At 42.3% G+C, this 21,798-nt stretch overlaps 1 protein-coding gene across 8 annotated transcripts in view; it reads left to right on the top strand.

The window, feature by feature from the left end:
• SLC4A10 (solute carrier family 4 member 10) overlaps positions 1-21,798 on the top strand; it is a 1,479,043-nt gene that overhangs the window by 1,118,574 nt on the left and 338,671 nt on the right. For all 8 annotated transcript variants that reach the window (XM_069616332.1, XM_069616329.1, XM_069616333.1 and 5 more), the window contains exon 10: positions 14,426-14,572. In XM_069616332.1, the coding sequence (XP_069472433.1) occupies positions 14,426-14,572 (147 nt within the window). The remainder of the gene's footprint in view (positions 1-14,425; positions 14,573-21,798) is intronic.

Genomic DNA, 21,798 nt, shown 5'->3' with positions numbered 1-21,798 from the left:
GGTATTTTACCGGCATGGACCAAGGTGCTAATAGCACCTTGGTCCATGTGCTAATACCGCCATCCGTGTAATGAGACCCTAAGTCAAGGGAAGGATTATGCTTGGGCTGTCTACACTTGATGTTGAAGCCAAAGACATGAAATAGTTGACATGTCCTCTTGATGTGGTTCTGGAGAAGGCTTTGCTCTGCTTCTGAAAGAGCAAACCATCCAAATACAAATATAGAGAGATCCCTTCTTGATGTTGGAGAGCTACTACAGAAGACAGCACTTTCAGAAATACCCTTGACGCAGTTTTAAAGCCCAAGGGCAACATGACAAGCTGGTTATCAGAATCTCCCACGATAAAACAAAGGCACAGAAAAATGCCTGATTCTTATTGGCAGCTGGAGATAAGCATTCAACAGATCTAATGTATCTGGGAAATCTCCCTTCAAGACCAGCGGGATAATCTGTTGAAGAGCCTCAATTTTCAATGAATCTTGTTCAAAACGATAGTACCAGTGTTAAGGGTACTAACAAGTTTCAGCTTCTTCTTTTATACTTGTGTAGTTTATTTTTGATTACACCTCACTACCTTATGGCCCCTTTCTTAACGTCAAAGAGGTGTGTCCATTACCTGTGACATACAGTTTATTGCACATTAATCACAAAACTATTTTCTCACAATGTACATTAATGGGGTGAAGCCCTGAATGGCCCCTGTTTTCAGCTCCAATTCGTTATTTATCTGTCCATAAATGGGCAGCTTGTGGCCCAAATGGGCCCCATATCTCATATTTCCTTAACATCATGTGGTCCTGTGAACCTCCTATTACATATTTCCTGACTCCTCCCATTGAGGTCCCTGCTACATTATTTTGTTGTGTTATCCCCGCCGTATTCCTGGGACTCCCTTGAGTATGACGAAGGGGTGGAGGATGAGATTACATAGACAGATGGCAGTGGCAGATTAATCCTAAAGAATCACTTTGGCCATGGTTCTTAGCTAATGTCGCTGCTCCAGAAAGAGGGTTTCTACATCAAAGTAGCAAAACATTCTATTATACATGCTCCTAGCGGGTTGTTTACTCAGTTTCAGACACAGACTATCACCTGACTTCTTGCCATTTCTCTAGTAAGGGATCTCACACTTAGGCAGTGGCAAAACCTAGAGGAACTCGCCATCCAACTATTCATTACCTATAGGCATCCCATGGCTAAGGCAGAGAAGGAATTCTCACGGTTCATGCAGCTGAATTCCATGTTAGGTAGTCTTTGAGGGGAATTGTATATGGCCAGGCAGTATGTCTGTTCTAGTGATGCTACAGGGATAGAGGTAGCTCTCAGGAGACTTTTTTTTCATTTTGGAGTCTCAGCATTTCTGTTTACGTGCCCCAGGCTTAGTAAAAGAGTGTATGGCATTTTGAAACACTGTCTTGCTGTATAAGCACCTTTAAAATATCCAATAAATAATTATGACCATTGTGAACTGGATGCATGAGGATATGGACTAGGCTGAGCTCCTAATCAATGGTGAAAGCTCCACTTCTATATGATTATTCCTCTGGTGTAATCAGGTCCCCTACACTTGCTGCTAGCACTAAGAGGCTCATCGATTTCCACATGTTAGTCAAAGATGGTGTGGCCCTAATATAGCGGTGTGTTAATATTTTAAGGAAAACATGCACACTAAGGTTTCTGATCACACATCCAATTAAGCTGGTTATTTCCCTTTTCTCTTTCCAATATCACTCTCGTACACCTGTTTATCAGGGTATATTTTTGACATAGGTGGGGATTTCAGGTGGCATCTTGTAGGGTATGAACTACGAAGATCCTTCTTGGTCCTTCCTACTGGTCAGATCAGCAATCCTCTCTATCCCAGGAGATCTTGTGTGGGCTTCCAGTTGAAGAGCAAATACAAGGCTGTTTTCCTCATTACTAGAGCCCATTTTTGATCAGTGTTCCCTAGATATCGTATCTCAGTCCCACATTATAGAACTTTCCTCTCCTTAATCACATTCAGGAAAGAGGTTTAGCCTCTGAGCAATAGACCTCAGGAAGAGGGCACATTCCCTGTGGTGTCTATGCCCACATCTGTATTTTTTACATGCTTCAGGCGGTTGCATCTCAATATTAACCGAAAGAAAGATTCTGGTCATAGAGGTTATTTATTCCAAAATGTAAACCTTACAAAGGATGATTCTCATTATCCGGCAACTCGGTTTTCTGGGATCCCTCAAGCTGGAGGAAGCATAGCTCCACATACTGATACTAATACTTCCCAGAGATACCAGACTATTGCTCAGAGGAGTTTTTACTTCCAGTTTCAGGTTCTGTCATATGGCTTGAAGTCAGCCCTAAAGATCTTTATAAGGGTGCTGTGGCAATGTGTGTAACAATTTGAAGGGCCGGTTTCCTCACTGAGTCAGTAGATGATGGGAAGATGAGTGTGGGGGAGGTCTGAGGGAGAACCCTGAGCCACCCACCTCTGGCACTGATTACTTGCCATGAGATGGTTACATTCAGTTCTTAACATGAGAGATTCATTAAAACATCTATTGAATCAATTGCCAAACCTGAATAACAATGTCCATTGAAAGTAAAGTCAATTTCAGCAGGAGCTGCGTTGAGATTTAAGATAGAAACTTCTATTAAATTTCACACAGTGAAGACTCAAGAAAATCAGAGAGGATTTGTTTCACTTTCTGAGCTCACACTAGATACTAGGTCACCTGTAAGCAGTTTCCTGGCAGGGTATCCAAAAACGTGTTGCTCCATTTATTGTCTCCCAGACAATAAATTGTTTGGCATGAATATGTGTCAAGTAAGTCAACAAGCAGTTTATACTTACTAGAGCATTTCAGACACACAAGGAGGATTCATCGGTCACTGAACCATGCAATGGAGACACAGAAGACAAAGGTTTTCCCAGGAAGTAATGGGTGTTCAGACTGAAGTTGTAAAGTATGATGCTGGTAATGCTCTGGAGCTATAGGGCCTCCTCGTGCTTGTCCCACTAATTACCTGTTGGTGATTTTTGGTGTGTTTTTCTGCCACTTGAGTCTAGTCTTTAACTCTGGCAGAGCAGCTCTTCAATTTTATTGTTGGTGAACAAGACCCATGGGTTACCGCTATGGCACCCATGGGTGGAGGTACATCTTGGTACCCCTAGTTTGTGTTTTTGGGCACCTGTGTGTTGCCCACTGAGCAGGGTGTGGGCTGGTGGCAGATACATGCTGACTTTGCAGTGGCTCTGGGTCTCCCCCGTTCTGGGACACCCAGGCCCTGCCATAGGAATCAATGGATTTATGCACAACGGCAATATGGCTTCTAAAAGCATTGCTACTTTGTGCATTTGCCTTCCCGTTTCTCATAGTCCTGGGAATCCCTGGCTCCCTCCCATTTCCCTTGATTGGATGTTGAGTGGTAGGACCATATGTGGCTCTGGGGCTAGACCTGCTAGATTAGTAGGAGCCTTCCCAGGGACTGCTTGTTTTGGGGACACCCTAGGGGTGGGACCGTAAATGAATTGGGAGAGGAGTCAAACCACATTATGTGTTTTGGATGTCTAGTTTTGGTTGTGTGTCACAATGCCTGTGGCCTGCCTGAGCAAGCCCTGTCTAAAACTGGAGTGAATGCAGTGTGTGCTCTGAATGTCTTGGAGTTGCATCCGGTACACATCCACTGTTTTGGGTGTCTTTTTTGGGGTGAATCACTTAAATGCCTGTGAGCATGATTGGGTGCTACATGATGAATTCACTAGTGTGTGATTGGATGACTGAGCCTAGCTCAACCTGAGTGAATGGGGGGATTTGTGTATAACAGAGGGCCCCTCACTTACCTCTGTGTGAGAAGCTTGGAGTATACCTGGAGGTGTATCCTGAATCCACCTGGAGGAAGAGGTTCTGCTGCTGCAACTCTTTACAGAATCCAGAGGTTGCTGTGCTGATTCAATGACTGATAAAGAGAGGACCTGGACAGGCAACCTTTTCACGTAGCTATGAGGGCACATTGTGCAATGGCTGTTTTTCACCTGAAGTGTCCTGGAAGCCAGTCCTGAGTGCCAACCAGCACAGGTATCTTTGTGGGCCCTGAAGATGTCCGGGGCATGGAAGCTGTTTGTTACTGTTGGAAAGCCATATTGCTGTGTATTACCCAGAAGAGGGGGTACGCTGGCATAGTGCTGCTTGACATTTGGACCTTGCCAAATTAAAACCAACAGACGAAATCTTGAAATGACATGGCAACTATGACATATGTCCATTTTCAATGGCTGAGGAAGTCCAGTGGTGCCGCCTGCAGAGAAGTGCCTGTCTGTGGGTTTCCCGCCATTTCAAACCGACAAACGAGTCCAGAGGGTGCAAACTTGGTGGTGGCCTGCATAGAAGTCCAGTGCTTGAGTCCAAGTCACCAGAAGTGATCCTGCCATCTGCACGCCGGCTGCATCACCAAAGAACCGAACAATGGCCAGCCATGAATTACCGAAACCAACACCTATTTCTGCCACTGCACTTTCGCCAACGATCATCAATCAAAACCAAAGGACTCATCCTCACCTCCCAATCCTTGTCAAGGTCCACAGTGAGTTTCATCTTTGTGGGACATCCACAGCTGGCGTTGCAACCCTTCCCTTCTACTCGACAGCGACAACTCAGCGACTTCTTCTTCCAGAGGGGTTCCATCCTTGAGTGGCATCATCGAGCAAAGCAGAGAGACTCCACCACTTCATCTTCCAAGAACCCAAGGTAATTTGACAAGGAAGAGGGGCTTTCTCCTTCAGGGTTCATCTAGGGGTCTCAGATTCGTCTTGGGCCCTGCTCCCCTGTTGCTTCATAGGTACTTTGGGGTGGTGGGACCTGTAAATAGAAAAGCAGTCAATTACTGAACATTTAAGGACTACGCTTAAATATAAAAACAAAGTATTACTAACCGTTTATTGCAGGTTTGCCAGGTAGTGGCATCTTCACACAGAATTGCATAGTACCCTGAAAAGTATTCTGCAGTGTTTGAAAGTAATTTGCCTGCATTTCAACATCTGTGGTTTTGAAGTTAAACAGTGCTTAGTGATTGTAGTGCATTTTTTCTTTTTATGACATGTACCCATTGGTGCATTATTACTGAAGCTAAAAATAACCATGGTACCACATAGTACTGTACGTATTGTGTTGACTGTTGAAGTAGAGATTCCTGAGTACAAAGTGAGCCTTATTTATCTGTATATATTCACCTAAACATAATGTTATCTAATAAAAGAACTGTCTATGCACATACCATACTGTGTAGATATTCCTTTGTGGGGGGTCTTGGGGATTCACTTTACCTAAGAACTAGCCTGCATCCCCCCTTGAGTCTCAGCCTTTGTTGCTCATCCATTGCTACCCTTTGACAGCCTTAGCTGGGGGTCTCTGCCTGCGCCGCTATCCAACCATATAGTGGGTAGTACCACAGACACCCCCTTCCAGTCTTTACTGAAAGAATTCCAAAATGCCTGCTAGCTTAGCTATGGGGACAGATCAGCCACAAAGCCCAAAACTAGTAATGGTGAGCTTAGAAACCACAGCCAATCTCAGCCACATTTACCCTGCAAAGCTGGAAAGTCTTAGATCATAGGGAGCAGATGGAAGCCCTATTTTAGCCAGGAAATCAAACCTGTCAGTGTGGGTTATTGGAGTGTGTGGATGCAGCAGGCAGTTAAAGTATGTTGGGAGGCATTGCCAAGAGTATAAAGCAAGTGATAAGACAAGAGGAGTAAAAGGAGCTGGAGGAAGTTGATGTGGTTATCTCTGGTGTAGGTGGTCATCAGGAGAGAGTGGTTATCTCATGTGGTAGTGCGTATCAGGGGGAGGTGGTTGCATGAGATAGAGGTGGTTGTGAGGAGGAAGTGGTTACATCTAGGGGCAGAGATGGTCTTCAGGAGAAAGTCGCTACATCAGGTGCTAGAGGTGCTTATCAGGAGCTAGTGGTAACAATAGGTGGTGGGTGTAGTTATCAGTAGGGAATGGTGACAATACATGGTGGAGGAGTTTATCAGGAGTTGGTGACAACATCAGGAGGTCATCAGGAGGAGATGAGGAGGTAACGTGACAAAGGAGATTGTCAGGAGACAGAGTAGACGGATCTGTAGAGGAAGGTGCAGGGCACTGCTGGAAAGTGTCATGGTGTTGAAGAAGGCCAGCCAGGCCCAGCAAGTCTGAAGCAAGGGGGAAAGATGACAGTCAGACATGCCAGTAGACACGGGTAAAGTACTGATGGCATAGGCACCAATGAGGTCAGCAAAGGTGAAGGTGGGGACTTCTGGGTCCAACTGCCTCTCACAGCAAAGCTACACTCTTACTAAGCCAGGAGACAAGGAGGATCAATGAGAGTACACCTGGCATCAATTAACATCACCAAGGTTTCGGGGGCACTTAGGAAAACATGTAAGATATATTTTGATTAATACGTTAATATTGAGGTTGTCCTATAGGTGGACACCCTGATTTCCAGCCCACTAATCTGAAGTCTCGCCCCCAATTCTGGGCACGAAACAGGCAGGTTGATAAAACCTCAAATGTATTTAAATAAAAACATGAAAGGTGAAATCAAAACAAAGGTGGTCTCCAGCTTTATTCCGACAAGATCATCATAATGTCACACATTAAGAGGTATCTGGTCTACAGAAAACAGACTCAACCTGCTTTTTTGAATCTCACTATTTCTCTCAATGTTCACTTATTTCCATGATCAATTCTATACATAAGTTCTGCATAACAACAGACATTCTAATTACACTTCTACCACTTAACTCAAATGATGGAACAAGCTTGCTTTCTCCAGTACCATGTATACAGGTTACAGTTAAAGAACTATTTCAGGGTTCCTACTTCTACCATAAATGTGGTGCCGTCTGTCACTAACATGGGTGTGCAATTTACATGCTTACAGTAACTTGGATCTTCAGACTGTGGGTTTTCAATTTAGAATGCACACCATTTTAGTTCTCCCATCCAACTTGTAAGAATGTCGTAGATTGTATTGAACAGGTAAAAACACCCCTCTGCTTTTCAAATCGCAAATTATTCTTACTCTGTAGTTTCAGAATTTGGGGTTACATTGAATTCACATTTAGACAATTTTTAAGTGAATAAAAATTACTCCTTTTAAGCTACCATCGCTACACAAATACCTTTTATAACAATGTCCTAGTGCATCCACTTCTCCAAAATGTCTGCAATTCCATTTGTGTCTTTGCTTAGCCAGGTTGAGCCTTTAACACTAATGATGCAAAGAGTATTCTGAATCTTATGTTGCTGCAATTAAAGTCAACTACAAATCCATTCCTTTTGGGCTTGCTTGTATATGTATGTTCCTGGTGAGTGTGTGAAAGCTCAAACATTTTGCGGCGTAGTTCCACATCTCTCATTCTTTTCCGGCATAATATTTGTCCAGACAATTGCATCATACGTACCACATTAGAAAGAATCAGCACAGTTTTTCAGCACTAGTTTGGTTCAAGGGAATAGATTTTGGTTCCATTCATCATTACAACCCGCCATCATCTAGAAGGAGTTATCAAGGCCGTAGGTGCTATGGGCTGCTTTAGAATTAGTTTAAATAGACTGCCAGGATTCAGGAAAACCTGGCAAACCCGCAATACCAATTGGTGGTGAGATGGTATCACACCTAGCTTGAGACACTCTTTTTTTCTGCTTTTGACCATTTGGTCATGATTGCCACATTGTATCCTGTCTGATAAATAAAGGCAGCGTTTTTTGTTTAACCCTGTGTTGCATTGTTTCTGTGTTCCACAATGCATGTATGACATGAGTCGTGTAGATAATGTCTTCAGTCTGCTTTGCATCCCAGGTGGAACTCACTGTTGTGTTCTAAGTGTGTACTAGCAGGGGTATGGTTGCATCCACAGCCAGCACTAAGAGGGGAGTTCTTTATCAGAAGTTAGTCCTAAGACAGGCAGTTGACTTTTCTTTTAACCTCTTTCAGGTACTATAAGTAGGGTTTAGGGACCAAGAGTATATGCCCTGCTGTTAAAAGCATCTATAAACTGCTGTGCACTGGTCATTTATTTGTCTAATTAATTACAGCTTGTTTACCAATGTAAGTACTTTCTTTTCATTTGCTTGAAGCAAAGGCATACTGCTTTGATAGATCCTCTTTAAAGGAAGGAATGGAGTAAGGAAGTCGAAGGGGGAGGTGATGGATATCTTACTTACATGTAACCTAATCTAAGGGGTCTTTTACAGCGCCCTCGTGCCACTTTTGGTGATCCTGTTATGCCTGACTTTGTAAGAAATGGAGCAGATCATAAGTAGGATAGTGGAGGAGGCAGATACAAAACCTGTGGTGCTGATGGGTGCAGGTAGGAAGTATCTGGTTCCTGTGGGTTTGTCAGAGATGCGTTGAATTATGTTATACTGGAAGTTTAGGAAGAGCCCAGAATCTGATAGACTACAGCGTTCTAGCTCTGGTTAGCTCCTCATATCGGAGAGTGTGATAGGGATAAAATGGAGAGCTTAGTCATGGCTCAATTAGTGTTCATGTGGCAGAGCCGGTTAAAACATGATTTGATCTGATCTAAACAATAATGGCTTGTCTAAGCTCTAAATATGTAAAACACTTGGATGCAAGCCTGAACATTTAAAACCAGAATTCAAGCCACTCGTATAGATACAAGCATTTGCTGCTTCATTTTGTCTCAAATGAAATTCTGATTTCTAAGATACTGGAAGAGTATCCCAGAGTTTGGTATTACCATGGTGGCTAAGAAAATGATGCAGTTGGGTCCTGAAAATGACTGCAAATGAAAATGGCAGAAAGGATGTCCTTTTTCATTTATGATCCTTTTTTAATGTGCAAAATCACAAAAGGTGCAGTATGGAAATGGGAGATCAAGGCAAGAACATTTTTTGGTTCAGATAAAAGGTTGCTTAAAATTTGAGGACCACGGATACCCATTTCACCTTTATTAATATGTTGGCTGGCAGGCTAAAAGAAACCTTAAAACACACTGCAGCACAGGTTCTGTGCTCATTTACGGGTTAGGGGAACGCCATTTCGGGGCAGCACAAAGCCTTTCTCTGGAGTTGGTCCAGGCAGGGGCCAGGACCCTTCCTTGTTTCCAGAGGTCTACTCTGCTATCTACCACACGTCTCACATTTCTCTCACAGAGTGCACACAACCAAAGCCCAAAAGGAAATTCCTACCAGCCGTCACTCATCAGTGTTGAGGCAGCACCATAACCTCATGCCAGAGTGATGCTTCAATGCTTCAGGGGGTTCTTTGTGATGAAATGAGGAGCACAGAAGTGCCCCACAAAGTTGTGCACCAACCCTTCTCCTAAAGAAGGTGCGGAATTTGCATGAAGGTGATGGGAAGCATACTGGCAGTGAAGGAAAGGGAGTTTGGGTTGGGGGATATGATTGACACCAATATCACTACACTCTCATATTTGCGGTCTCTGGCCCCTTGCTTGGCCAGGATGTCTCCCTGAGTTCTTTACAAAGCTTTGTGCAACAGATGAAGTGTAAAACGTGGAAAACCCACCATACAGTATACCTCTGATTTTAAGAGGTGCTCTTCTAGGGATAAGGAGGGGCTATCAGGGGTACGCATATGCACATTGTGTTGGCTGTCCCCATTGGGGCTCTAATGGAGCCAGAAAAGTACCACCATTACTCCCCTTTGTTCCTTGTGCCATCCTCTAATTCCCCCCCTCCCTCTAAAGTCAGGCCTTCCAGTGGGTGTCAGTGGTGACGTGTACATCTCTTTGATGTAACGGAAGGAAATAGTGGGACAATAATGATTACCTGCATGTGATCTAGACATTAGTGCTGGACGTTCTGCTGCATCCTATTCGTGTTGGAGTCATAATGGCTATGACTGCTGAGGACACTTGGCTCCATTGCTTGCTCAATCACACAGCTTCTAATGCCAACACGTGTCGCATGCATCTCTCTGCTGTCAGATTTGTGGGTGAGTATCCCTTTTGTCACGTGTGATGATCTGGCATGTGACATTCTTTTGCTAGCACATCAGTTGCATGTACATATTTTTTTGTACTTCTAATGAACTCACATTGGTTGCAGCAGGTTCGGATTGGGCCATAGAATTGTCTCAGGCACCAATGAAAAAGTGGCTCACAGTTGCAAATTGCTATTGCTTCCTTTTGTGACACGGTTTGATTAGTACCCAAGGGAGAGTGTTTTGATACAATGTGATGCAAATTGTGCATTTTAAAGAATATTTTCTTCAGCAACACTAGTCAAAACTGCTAGCCTCATAGTGAAGTAACTCATCAATCTGGTCCACATTGGACAAAAAGTGGCCCATTTTGACTCAGAAAAACGTGCTCACACTAGCATTTTGCGTTTTTGGTTTGGCCGTGGGACAATTGCCCTATAGGCCAGTCCAAGCCTGTGTTGCAATACCTGAAACTATGTCCAGACAGTATGAACAGGGCATTTATGTAGATCAAGAAATCCCACTCTGTAGTGTTCATATCTGTCTCCACCGTTACTAATATATAACATAAGCATGGAAGGTATTGATATATTTGTCCCACGAAAAGCACTGCAAGTTCAGGCGCTCAGCCCACGCCACAGTATCACCCACTGCTACTAAAATAGATGTCTAGGCGATCTGGGGGGAGGATGAGACATTTCAAAGCTGAATATTTTTCAGACTACAGGAGAGAGCTGTAAGTGTACAGGCCCTATTACCTGAGACTGCGGCCATCTTGAAGCTATGTTCTCAATCAACTGGAGCCATTCCTTACCAGCAATTTCCATGTTATGTCCTTTTCATTGTCACCAAACTAATGCTAACACATAGAATATATGATCGTATTTGTGGTGCGATGCTGTATCTCCTTGAGTTCCTTGTTAAACACGCATTGCTTTTATTTGGTCACTGCCTCTATGACTAAAATACAGTGGAGTACTCTAGTAGCCATTCTTCACATGTACAACCTGCTTTAAACTTGAGTCTGATAAAGTTGCTGTTGCCATATCTCCGACAGTTTACTCTTCTTAAAGGGCAACCCCATTCTGAGTGAGTTATTGAGTTTCTAGCATCGGATTCCTTGCAATAAAATAGCATTCTTTTTTTAGGTAAGTTATTTTTATTGATGTACTCTTAAAACACTCAGTTCAATCTTCCGTACAGTAAGATCTGGTAACTATAACCTTAAACCGATAGTAAATATCCATCTGAAATATCTATCCAATCAATCATGCAAGTGGTGTTGCACAGATTAGGCAAGGCTGCAGAGAGAGCTATTTAATGGCAGACCAATTCTTGATGAAATAAGAAGTGTTTGAGCAGACTACATTACAGTAAAACTATTTGTCTAGGGTATACATTCATGAGTGCAGTTAGTTCCTTATTGTGGAAATGGTAATGTTTTCTCCTATTTACATTTTCCTCAGATCAGGACCTTAAGAGCATTACTGACCCCTAAACCAATCAAAATGTCCATAAAGTAGTCAATGCTCTGCGTCATTCCTTATTGTAAAGATTCTGAGCCTAACAGCCGTCATTCCATACACATATTTAACATTTTATTTTTACCAAAAAGTGCAAGCAGCCTAATGAATCTTGGGAAGGGACTTTATTGTGGGATATTTTGACCCACTCAGCTGTGCTATGTTACATCGCTTTGCTGCATTGGTGCAAGAAACAGCACAAAATGGCTGCGCTGACTCCTGTGCGCACCAAGATCTCTAAACTGTATTTTATAACAACCAGAAAATGGCTGCACCCCCTGCCACACACATTTCAGGTGGGGTAGAACAGAGTACTTACTGCAGGAATGTGCCAGTGTGCTTTGCAACTTTTAACATGGAGTGAAGTGAAAGAAGCAGCATTACTTTGCTGTAAGCTCAAAATGCTTCTTTAAATTGACACTTTCTCAACCTTATAAGTGCTGCTTGGTGCTAAATCCATCCATTTCTCATGAACCACTGTGATAAGAAAGGCCCTGCAATGCCCATGATCATTCATTGTGTCTCAGAGGAACCGGGCCTCATTTTAATGACAGCTCCTGTCAAATGTATCCTTGAAAAATCAACCAGGGGCTTTGTTTTCATTTAACATGGTAAAAGGCTATTTCTTTGCAACATTATCAGGAATCAGCTGTCCAGAGAAAGACTCAAAATAGATGCCTGTAACTGTATCCCTGCTGCAAAACAACTCTAACACTCAAGAAAAGAACGATAGCTGCACAAAGTGTATATTTGTTGGAGATGAAAACCGAATTTAAAGAAATAGGAAAATGTGCTTTTTCCTGACCGAAGGGGGAAAATCGCCTATTTAAAAGTGCATTGTTGTGTAAAGGCCTTATTACTTAGAAATGTAAAAGGATTTGTTTCTGTCAAAAATTCACTTATAAACCGTTTTAATTCTATAGGTTTAAAGTTAAGATTTAAAAGGTGAAAATCAAAGCTAAAACACAGGCTGAGTTGGCAAACTATATATAAAAAAAAAGAACTTGCTCTGCCAGTTGCTAGCCCTGATTTCCTGTGTGGCGTCCTGTTCCTGATTTCTTCATCCTACTTGATCCTGATTCCAGATTTCATTGCAAAGCCAAGGCCTATGCATTGCTGAACCCCTTTTCAACTAGGCCTCAAATTCTAAAAATCCCCAAAACCCAAGGGAAACATTCTGATCCAGTCTGGCTTGCTGCTACTAGATGCATGCCTGCAAACTCGCCATCCCACTGATCTTCAGTCTCCAGTAACCAGAAGGGCCTGTCCAGTGCAGTCCAGTGCAGTCTGGTGACCAGAACGTCCCAAATGATACTATTTCACCCGATTTGCCCAGCTGTCCTTGGTTAGACCCAATCCGTGTGATGACCAGAACCCTTGACGGTCCAAAATCCTAAATTAAAGTGGACTGTAAGTATTAATAGGTATCATAGAAACCCATAGCATACCTTGCCCTGCCTTGTCTCATCCCAATCTCTAAACCATCCTATCCTTACCTTAATAACTTGTAACATTGTCAGAATCCTCATTGCAATCCTGTCTTTGATTTGTGTTGCTAAGCGCCATTTCTTTAGTCATTTTTATCTTCTGTAAATCTTAAAAATATCCATCCTACTTCGAGTGATCTGACTGGTTCCGCCGGAGAGGAAGCTTGGGATCTGGTGCTGAAGTCATGAATCAACTCTAGAGCTTACTGTGTCCCTCCTTGGTATTCTGGCCGGAATGCTCTAGCCTAGAGTAAAGCTATAGTAAATATTTTCTTGTCCAAACTGAGTTTCTTTTCTGTTTTCACTACCCGAATTTTCCTCAATTTAATAGATAGAGAATTAATTTCAACTGTGGATTATACCTAAAACCTATAGCTACATCCCAACTCCAAATCAGTGTATTTCACCTGTTTTCTTAAAGAACAGTTTGGTTAATTTTAGGCAGGAATCCACAATTCTGCAAAGTTTTACATGTGTGATTTTTATTTTAAATTATTTTCAACCTTCCATTCAGATTCAAAGTGTTTACTTTTGCTCAAACTATAGCTCATGATTGTTAGTATCTTTCCAATGTTGCTCCCATAGAGATGTGTACTGATTTAAGGATTTTTGCACACGTTCATTGTTTTACCCAGCCATTTCTGAATGTCATTTTAAAGTGTAAGATTTCAAATCTGTTTTTCTCTCTTGTTTGGGGAAGGAAGGTTGAATTCAAATTCTGTTTTCCATTCCTTATTCCTGATCATATGCTGTTTCCTTATATATATTTAGAATTGTTTATTTGTGGGTTGAGGAATATTGCAGGGGGAAATCCTAACTTAAACGCCATCTTTCCAAACAAGCCAAAAGTGTTCTTTTCTCTGGTGTTTTATATTTGTGTTGTTAAAGAGTGAATTGAAGTGCATTACCTACCTTCTTATTTGTTATTGTCACCACATTGGTATTGCTGCTCCCTATTCCAAAGTATATGTTTGATTTGAAATTTAAATAAATAAATAAATATTACCTTTACCAACCAGCCTGATTTCTGGTCCATTTTGACCTGGGGTATTTGAGAAGGGGTGTGATATGAGTGGTATATCACTCAAAATATTGAACCTATATAGATAATAAAGTAAGCATTTAAGCTGTGTGCTGCATACTAGGCTGAGACCAGGGTGTATCGCCTGATTGAAATACTTAACATTATCAGTCGGGATAAATGCCTTCGCATTTTTGTTGTCACAGGCTTTACCCCAGGCAACACATTGGAAGTGGGTATTATCCCACGAAAATGACCCATCCCGCAGTGAATAAGGCATCAAAAGACCTTTTTTCCACAAAAAAATATGTTTGCCATTCTATTATGGGAGAGATTCATGTGAAATAATGTTTTCAATGGACAAATAGAAATGCTACATTAGTGTGAATGTCATCCCCATTTCACTGTCCTATAGAAATCTAACAGTTTTGCCATTCTGCTCTATTCCAACAGGTTTTCCACGATGTTGCATACAAATCCAAGGATCGCAATGACCTGGTTTCAGGAATTGATGAATTTCTTGATCAGGTTATGGTTCTCCCTCCTGGAGAATGGGACCCAACAATCCGCATAGAACCTCCCAAAAATGTTCCCTCTCAGGTGGGTGTCTGTAGTCATGCTGTACTCTCTGTGAGACAGTGTGAACCCTAGGAAATCGCCAAGCATTGCTGATTTAGTGTTTTACATGATGCCTATTCCCTCAGGGCTTAATGTACCAAACAGCTTTTGTTTTTCCTTCTGGTGCTTATTGCAAATGTAAGAGAGATTGTATTCATTTTTAATCAAATCATTTGCCTCGACGTAGAATTTTAATTTGTCAAAAAAATGTAAATTGTATTTATTTTGTTTCCCTTTTCTGATTATATCATGCTGTTGAAAAGGTTGCAGTTTAAAATACAATTAAATCTGTGTTAGTGAAACACCTGAATTAAGTGACAGGCAAAGTTCATTGCACTTTAGCATATCATGCAACAAAGCGAACACTTTTGTTTAAAGCATAATTGCAAGATATTAGTCAATTGAAAGAATGCATCTCCTTGAGTCGGATGGCCAGAACCACTGATGGCTGCAGTGCTGAGTCTACTCGGCCTGATGCCCAAACCACAGTGATCCACACCTGCCCCTTTTTAAGCACCTGACCTCCCACTCCCCTATTTTCAATGGTGGTGGCTTGCTGTTGATGTTCACACTGACTACAAGAAGGATGTCGACGAGAGATGTAGCAACCTTAGGGAGAGAGAAAGTGAGAGAGTATTTGATTCCGTACTCCGCTACATACACACATTCTGAATTTGCAGATTCAATTAGTCTTCGATTTACAGTGGGACAATCGGTTTGGAGCCAAGCAGTTAAACAACACCAACATTAAACCAAGAGCCTTCATAGCCTATCACCTTAAATTCATGCAGGCCAAGGACCTCCTAAATGCTGTGTTGTGAAGAGCCCTGGCCCAATCAAATGGTGAGGGTGCACTATATATAGGTAGAGCAGGATTTCTCTGCAGTGACAGTGGAGAATAGAAAGTGTTTCTTACTGTTGAAAAACATGAACATACATCCTCACCTATACAGCCCAACACAAATGTGTTTCACCATTGACAGGGCTATGTCCTTTGAGGTTAGTGAGCTACAAGATTACATGAATTCTCTGACACATATGCTAGTTGGCACCCCTGTGCCAGACGAGGAATGACTGCGAGAGTCAACAATGTCAAGCCACCACCTAAAGGAACTCCTATTCAGAAGAACCAGCCCCCTCAGGCATGAAGAGAGGTGGAAACACAGGAACATAGGTCTCAGTTCTGATGGCTTTAGATCTTACTATTCAAATATCAGGTCTTAGGCTTAGACACGTGTGGGTCTAAAGTTTTAAGTACATTATTATTTTCTAATGAATAACCATTTTACTCTACGATAATACAGAGCTTTGACCTGCATAGGCAGATATCACACGTAGAGATTTGGTGTAGGCCTTTAGAAAGTGTGGTCCGGCAGGGTATGTGTTGCATGAAACATCTATTTCCCATACTTTATGGTTATTGAATATCTATTGGTAATAGGAGATTTGCATTACCCAGATGGTCATCTACCTGTAATAATCTGTTGCTAATACACAGGGTTCACATAAGGGCCAAAGAAGAAGTCATGCATGCAAATCATTTGAGTCAAGGGAACATGTGCTAGAACATCTGGATACAGATGGCATCACAATCTCTCATTATTCTACTCTCACTCCTCTCTCTTTCCCTCAACTCTCCTATCGCTGTCCCTCCAATGTTCTTCCATCTACTGCTACTCTCCATTGTCATTTACTGCTCTCTATCCCTGCTGTTCCCCCTGTACTAGTCTTTACTCTGTTCTATACTACACTCTCCACCCACTACTCCCTATTGCTCTCTCCTCTCACTACTCTCTACTACCCTTTCCTCCCAATATTCTATTTTACACTCTCCTCCCACTACTTCATCATCATCCTCATTACACTTGTATATAGTTCAACTAATGACCAAAGGCATCAAGACGCTAACACAAGAAATTAACATACATGGGAATAATGCAGATTTATGCAAATAAGTGAGTTTTGAGAGACTCTTTAAATCACTCAAAGTCAGGCAGGCTGAGTAAAGCCAGATGAAGGGAGTTCCAATGATTGGATCCTGCCACTGAGAAGGCATGGCCACCACAACGTTCCGGTTGGTTAGACGGTACTGCTACCAGAAAAGAAGATGTTGATCGCAGAAGACGTTTAGGCTGATAAGGGAGACATTTCTCCTGCAGGGATAAACAGCCCCTTTTATGATAAGCTCAATACATCAAAGAGATGTATACTTGATACACACTGCAACAGGCAGCTAATGAAGGGCTCACTGGGCTGCAGAGACTTGATGGGCATAGGGAACACCTTTGGACAAATGAACTGCAGAATTTTGCAATACTTGCAGTCGGTTGATCAAGTCGTTAGGTTAAGCTAAGAAGGTTGCATTGCAGTAGTCCAAACTACCATTTATGGAAGCAGCTATGACAAGAGAATGAACATTGATGAGAATAAATGGCAACATTTTCTTCAACTTTTTTAATTTAAAGAAACCTGCACTGCAGATCGAGTTAACTTGAGCCTCGGTGGAGAGTAAGCTGGTGACTTTTAGGCCAGGTTCTTTTACCACTTGTACAGTGATTGAAAAAAGATCTAGAGAATGCGGCTAGAAATCCACAACCCACAGTGCAGAAGAATAACGAAGGCTCACCCCCAGAACCTCCATTTTCCCCATTCAGTTTTAACCAATTGTCGCTCAACCAGGAGTTCATTTCCTTCGGACAAACACGTAGGCGTGCTTCTGTACCAGCGAGATCACCATCAATGCAAATTAAATCTGAGTGTCATCCGCGTATGAGAAGAAATGGAAATTGGGAAATTGTGTGAAAGAATCAGGCGAGCAAGCAGTAAAAACCTAAATGTTGAAAAGCAGAGGGACACCACAGGTGACCAGGGCTGGAGCAGAACGGAAAGGGGTAAAGAAACAGACTGATGCGTGGAAGACAAAAAAGTATGTAATCAGTTTAGGCCAGATCCTGAGCTGCCAATCTCCTGAGGCATAAGCAGGAGGATGTCATGATCAATTGTTTCAAAGGTGGCAGACCTGTCCAGTAGTATTAGACCTGCTATGCCACCCTGATTTCTAATCAATACCAGACCATCAAGTTCTGAGTCCAAGACCGACTCTGAACCCTATTAAAAGGAGGAAGCAAAGTTGTTGATAGTGCAAAATATGATGGTCCTCCACGTATGATCGAAGTTGGGGGGTAACAATTGCCTCCAGTAGTTTCATAAACATCAGCAGCAAAGAGATTGGATAGAAGTTTGAGGGAAGAGAAGCATCCAAACTTGTTTTTGTAGAAGTGGCAATGCTATAGCATGTTTTAATGCTGTAGGAAGTTGGCCATGGAGCAGGGAGGAGTTAACTGCCTCAGCCACGATTTCCTTTAATGAGATATACTTTTAAAACAGGATGTTTGGAGAAAAAAAACAGAACAGTGGTATATAATCTGCTAGAGATGCTAATTTAAGGTGTGAGTTGGCAAAGACCACTTCAGAATAGTCGATATAGCTAAAAGAGGCAAATGATGAGATGTAACGCATATTTTAGGTGTGAGCGGGCACCGATATGGGTAGGTTCAGTGTTCTCAATAGTTTATTGCTAATTCTGCTTAATGTGAAAGTGAGGTGTGCATACCCATTGCAAAAATGCCTCAGCAAGGGGCATTCAAGATAATGGCAGAACTGTGGACCTTGGCTAGTGAAAGCCAGTGGTGTGGGTTGCACACCCTTAGTCTAGCTAAAGAGCTAGAGCAATGTACGTTAATGGTGTCAGTGGTCTGTAGTATTCTTAGGTTGAAAAAAAACATAACTAGATATTCTTGTTGAGACAAAACAATGTTGTATTCAAAATGTTGACTACTATACTGTGGCCAATGGCAGAAAGCTACAAAGCCTATGCATTTCAGACCAATGGTCCATCGTCAGGGCATATAGCTGAGCATGTCATTAGGAAGGCCATCAGGGCCCCAAACAATTAATGGAACAAAGGCAGTCTCATGCCAATAACAGAAAGATACATCATTAAAGAACTGTGTGGAAACATTGCAAAATGTATTCCGTGGTTATATCCGACCACAGCAATTACATATTTGATGCTTAAAAGAGACAAAATGTCCCAAAAAATGTCTGTGATCACATAGTTCAATAAGACAATAGGCCTCATTACGAGTCCCGCGGTAACCTGCTGGTTTTTCCATCTCAGTTACCGCCGGACTCGTATTACCATTCCGCCTCCGTGATTCCCGGAAATACTGGGGCATTGCAACCCCACTGACCCCATAGGACTCAATGGGAATGGGGACCATGGAAACACCGGCACCATCTTGTGATGGTGCCGGTGTTTCCACATCAGCCTGCAGGCGGGCGGAGTTAAACCTGCCAGGTCAGACCTGGCGGGAATGACACCTCCGCCTTCAGAACTCGAGATCACCCGGTATGGAAACAACGGTGGCGGCGGGTTTAACGCCACAGTTATTTGGGCATCAATAAGTGAAATCAATGAAAACAATGCAAAGGGGAAAGAAAAGAGAAGGGAGAAAAAATACACAGACAGGAATTAGGAAATGAACCGTACCATGTAGGTACTGCAACTGACTGGAAATGAAGTGCACCACAATTGTAGCTAATGTTACTCAATAACACATATGTTGCAAAATTCCATCTACCGGGGACATAGAATGTGTGTGGTGGCCAGGGTGTCTTAACATGTCACAATCATCAGAAGCCCATCTGGCTGCACACCCCTGGTGTATGCTTGCAAATGACAGCAAAAAGTATATCAAAGTTCGTGTCCCGACCAGCTGTTTCTACTGTTGAAAGTAAGGTAACAAAATACCACAAAGTTATCACTATAGTGCATCCTGCACTCAAAACGAATGAGCCATCCCGGGTCTGACATAGACTTACCTGTGAAAGCAGTGGAGGAGTGTTCACCCGACTCGCCTAGAAAGAAATGCCTCACCTGTAACCTGCTTTAAGTCTAATGTGTGCCTGATCACATGATCAAGAGGATGACTCGGTAGTGGCTGTGAGGGCACCTTGAGGGTGTTCTCAGCAGTGCCTGTCCTGTGTGCACATGTAATCATTAAGATGACTCAGTGGAAGCTGCGAAGCCCCCAAAGGGGTGTTCTCAGCAGTGCCTGTCCCATGTACGAAAAACAATCTGCATGGAAAATACAATGTACACATGGATAGCGTAGATACTGCAATTGTAGAATTGAGGACTGGCGTGAACTATTCGGAATGCCAGTGTAAATTACTTGTAGGATTAGTCCAAATATATGATAAATTGACTACTAAGGTATCTGAATGAGTCAAAAGGTGCATTATCTTAGAGTTAGCTAGGTATGTTTGTGCCTCATGTGCGCACTCAAGTGCTGATAGAAGGGCCAAGAGTGGGAAGCCTAATTTACCGAGTGTAGAGTTAATGGTGGTATATGGTAAAATTATGAAGTAACAGGATCATGTAGATTTAAGAGTGCAGTTTGTGAAGGTGATTTCTAGTTGGCACAAAGTCCGCTCACCATTGGGCTGTAAGGGGGCAGAGTGTCGACTTAAACAAACAGATTCTGTGTGCCAGGAACAGAGCAATAACTCCCAAAACATATGCGCTGTACTTTTGTGTGAGAAAAGAGACAATCAGCATGTCTCACTGAATAAAAGAAGCATGTAACAGAGAACAGTGTAGGTTCAATTCTTCATTAATACCCCCAGGTGCTAAGGCCTCAAGCCTGTGCTCCCACAATGCTACTTTCTGAGCTCTTTTCTTGGTGATGTCTCCTCAATATCCTTTGCACTAGAGACTAAAAGGCAAGAGCGATCTAGAACTGAAATATCTGCTATGATTTTCAGAATTTTTTAAATGAAAGAATTGGACAAATTGACGCACCTATTTTGTGACCCTGGAAATGCAGGTACCACTCTATGTGTAAGCAGATCTCTTACAATTTGAAAACGTTGTTTAGAGGTGTTTGCATCTGTCTGAATGGTGGTAGAGTAATAAGTACTTTTTTCCAGTTCTATCGCCTTATCTTATGATGCTAGCAGGTTTTTAAAAGAGAGTATAAGGGAGTGATCATGGCTAACTCACCACTTTCGCTCTGCCCTGTGTGCTAAGGCAAGCAGTGCTCAGAGTTCAGGGGTAAATTAGGGGGCTGAAGGATGGCCAGCTTTACCGACCCATTTTAAAGGGACAAGGCATTCGACTAGTTCTGAACAGGCAGCCACAAGACGTGTTAAAGTCAAGGGACCCACCATTAGCGATTGGTAGTTGGAGGTGACTTAATGAGCTAATCTCTTAGCATCAATACCCTTCCAGTTTCTCAGTCGTTTTTTTGTCTGAGTGGATATGGGCCATGGCTGAGGCAATACGACTTCAAAGGGTATGATATACGGTTCAAACCATCACACATGTTGAGGTGGAGACACCACCGCAAAGTGGCGTTGGGCAAAGACCAAATCCAGAGTATTTCGTATTTGTATTTATTTTATTTGTATAGTGCACCAAACCCTTAGGTATCTGGGCGCATTTCTTACAGTTGCATATGTGACATAGTTACATATTAACATAATTTACATACAATTAACTCAATACAAGTATTAAATATGAAACATCAAGGCAGGTAAGGTGAGGACAGTTGAGGTTACAATAGGCGCACATTATTGCAGGTCTTGCGCAATGAGCCATATTTTAGCATTTTTATGAAGTTAGTGAAGGATGGTTCTACTCTTAAGGCTAAAGGTAGTGTGTTAAATTTTTTGGCTGCGAGAACCGGGAATCTGCTGCCTCCTTCCTTCTGACACTTAAACCTTGGTATTTTAAGGCAGTGTTGTTGTGTAGGTCTAGTTGGACGGTCTTAGATGTTACGTGAGAATTTGTCGCTAAGGTACTTAGGTGCTAGGTTAGCGAGACATTTATGGGTGATTGAAATTGTTTTTAGTGTGATTCTTTCATTGATTGAGAGCCAATGAACATTACGTCTCAGTTCAGAAATATGGTGGCATCTAGGGGAGTTCATAGCCATTCTAAGTGCGTTATTTTGTAATATTTGCAGCTTTTTTAGGTTCCGTTGGTTAATTCCCAAGTAAAGCGCATTGCAATAGTCTAATTTAGGGAGGACACGTGCCCTAGCTATAATAATGCAATTGGCTGTGGATAAGAACGGTCTGCAAGAATTAACTAATTTGCAAGTATAAGCTGTGGTAGAGGCAGCCGCGTTGACTTGTTTAGT

This window comes from Ambystoma mexicanum, chromosome 9, assembly GCF_040938575.1.
Source record: "Ambystoma mexicanum isolate Mex_15411 chromosome 9, UKY_AmexF1_1, whole genome shotgun sequence".
Taxonomy (NCBI): Eukaryota; Metazoa; Chordata; class Amphibia; order Caudata; family Ambystomatidae; genus Ambystoma; species Ambystoma mexicanum.
The sequence above is the reverse complement of the archived record's forward strand: the minus strand, read 5'-3'. Positions and strand labels throughout refer to the sequence as shown.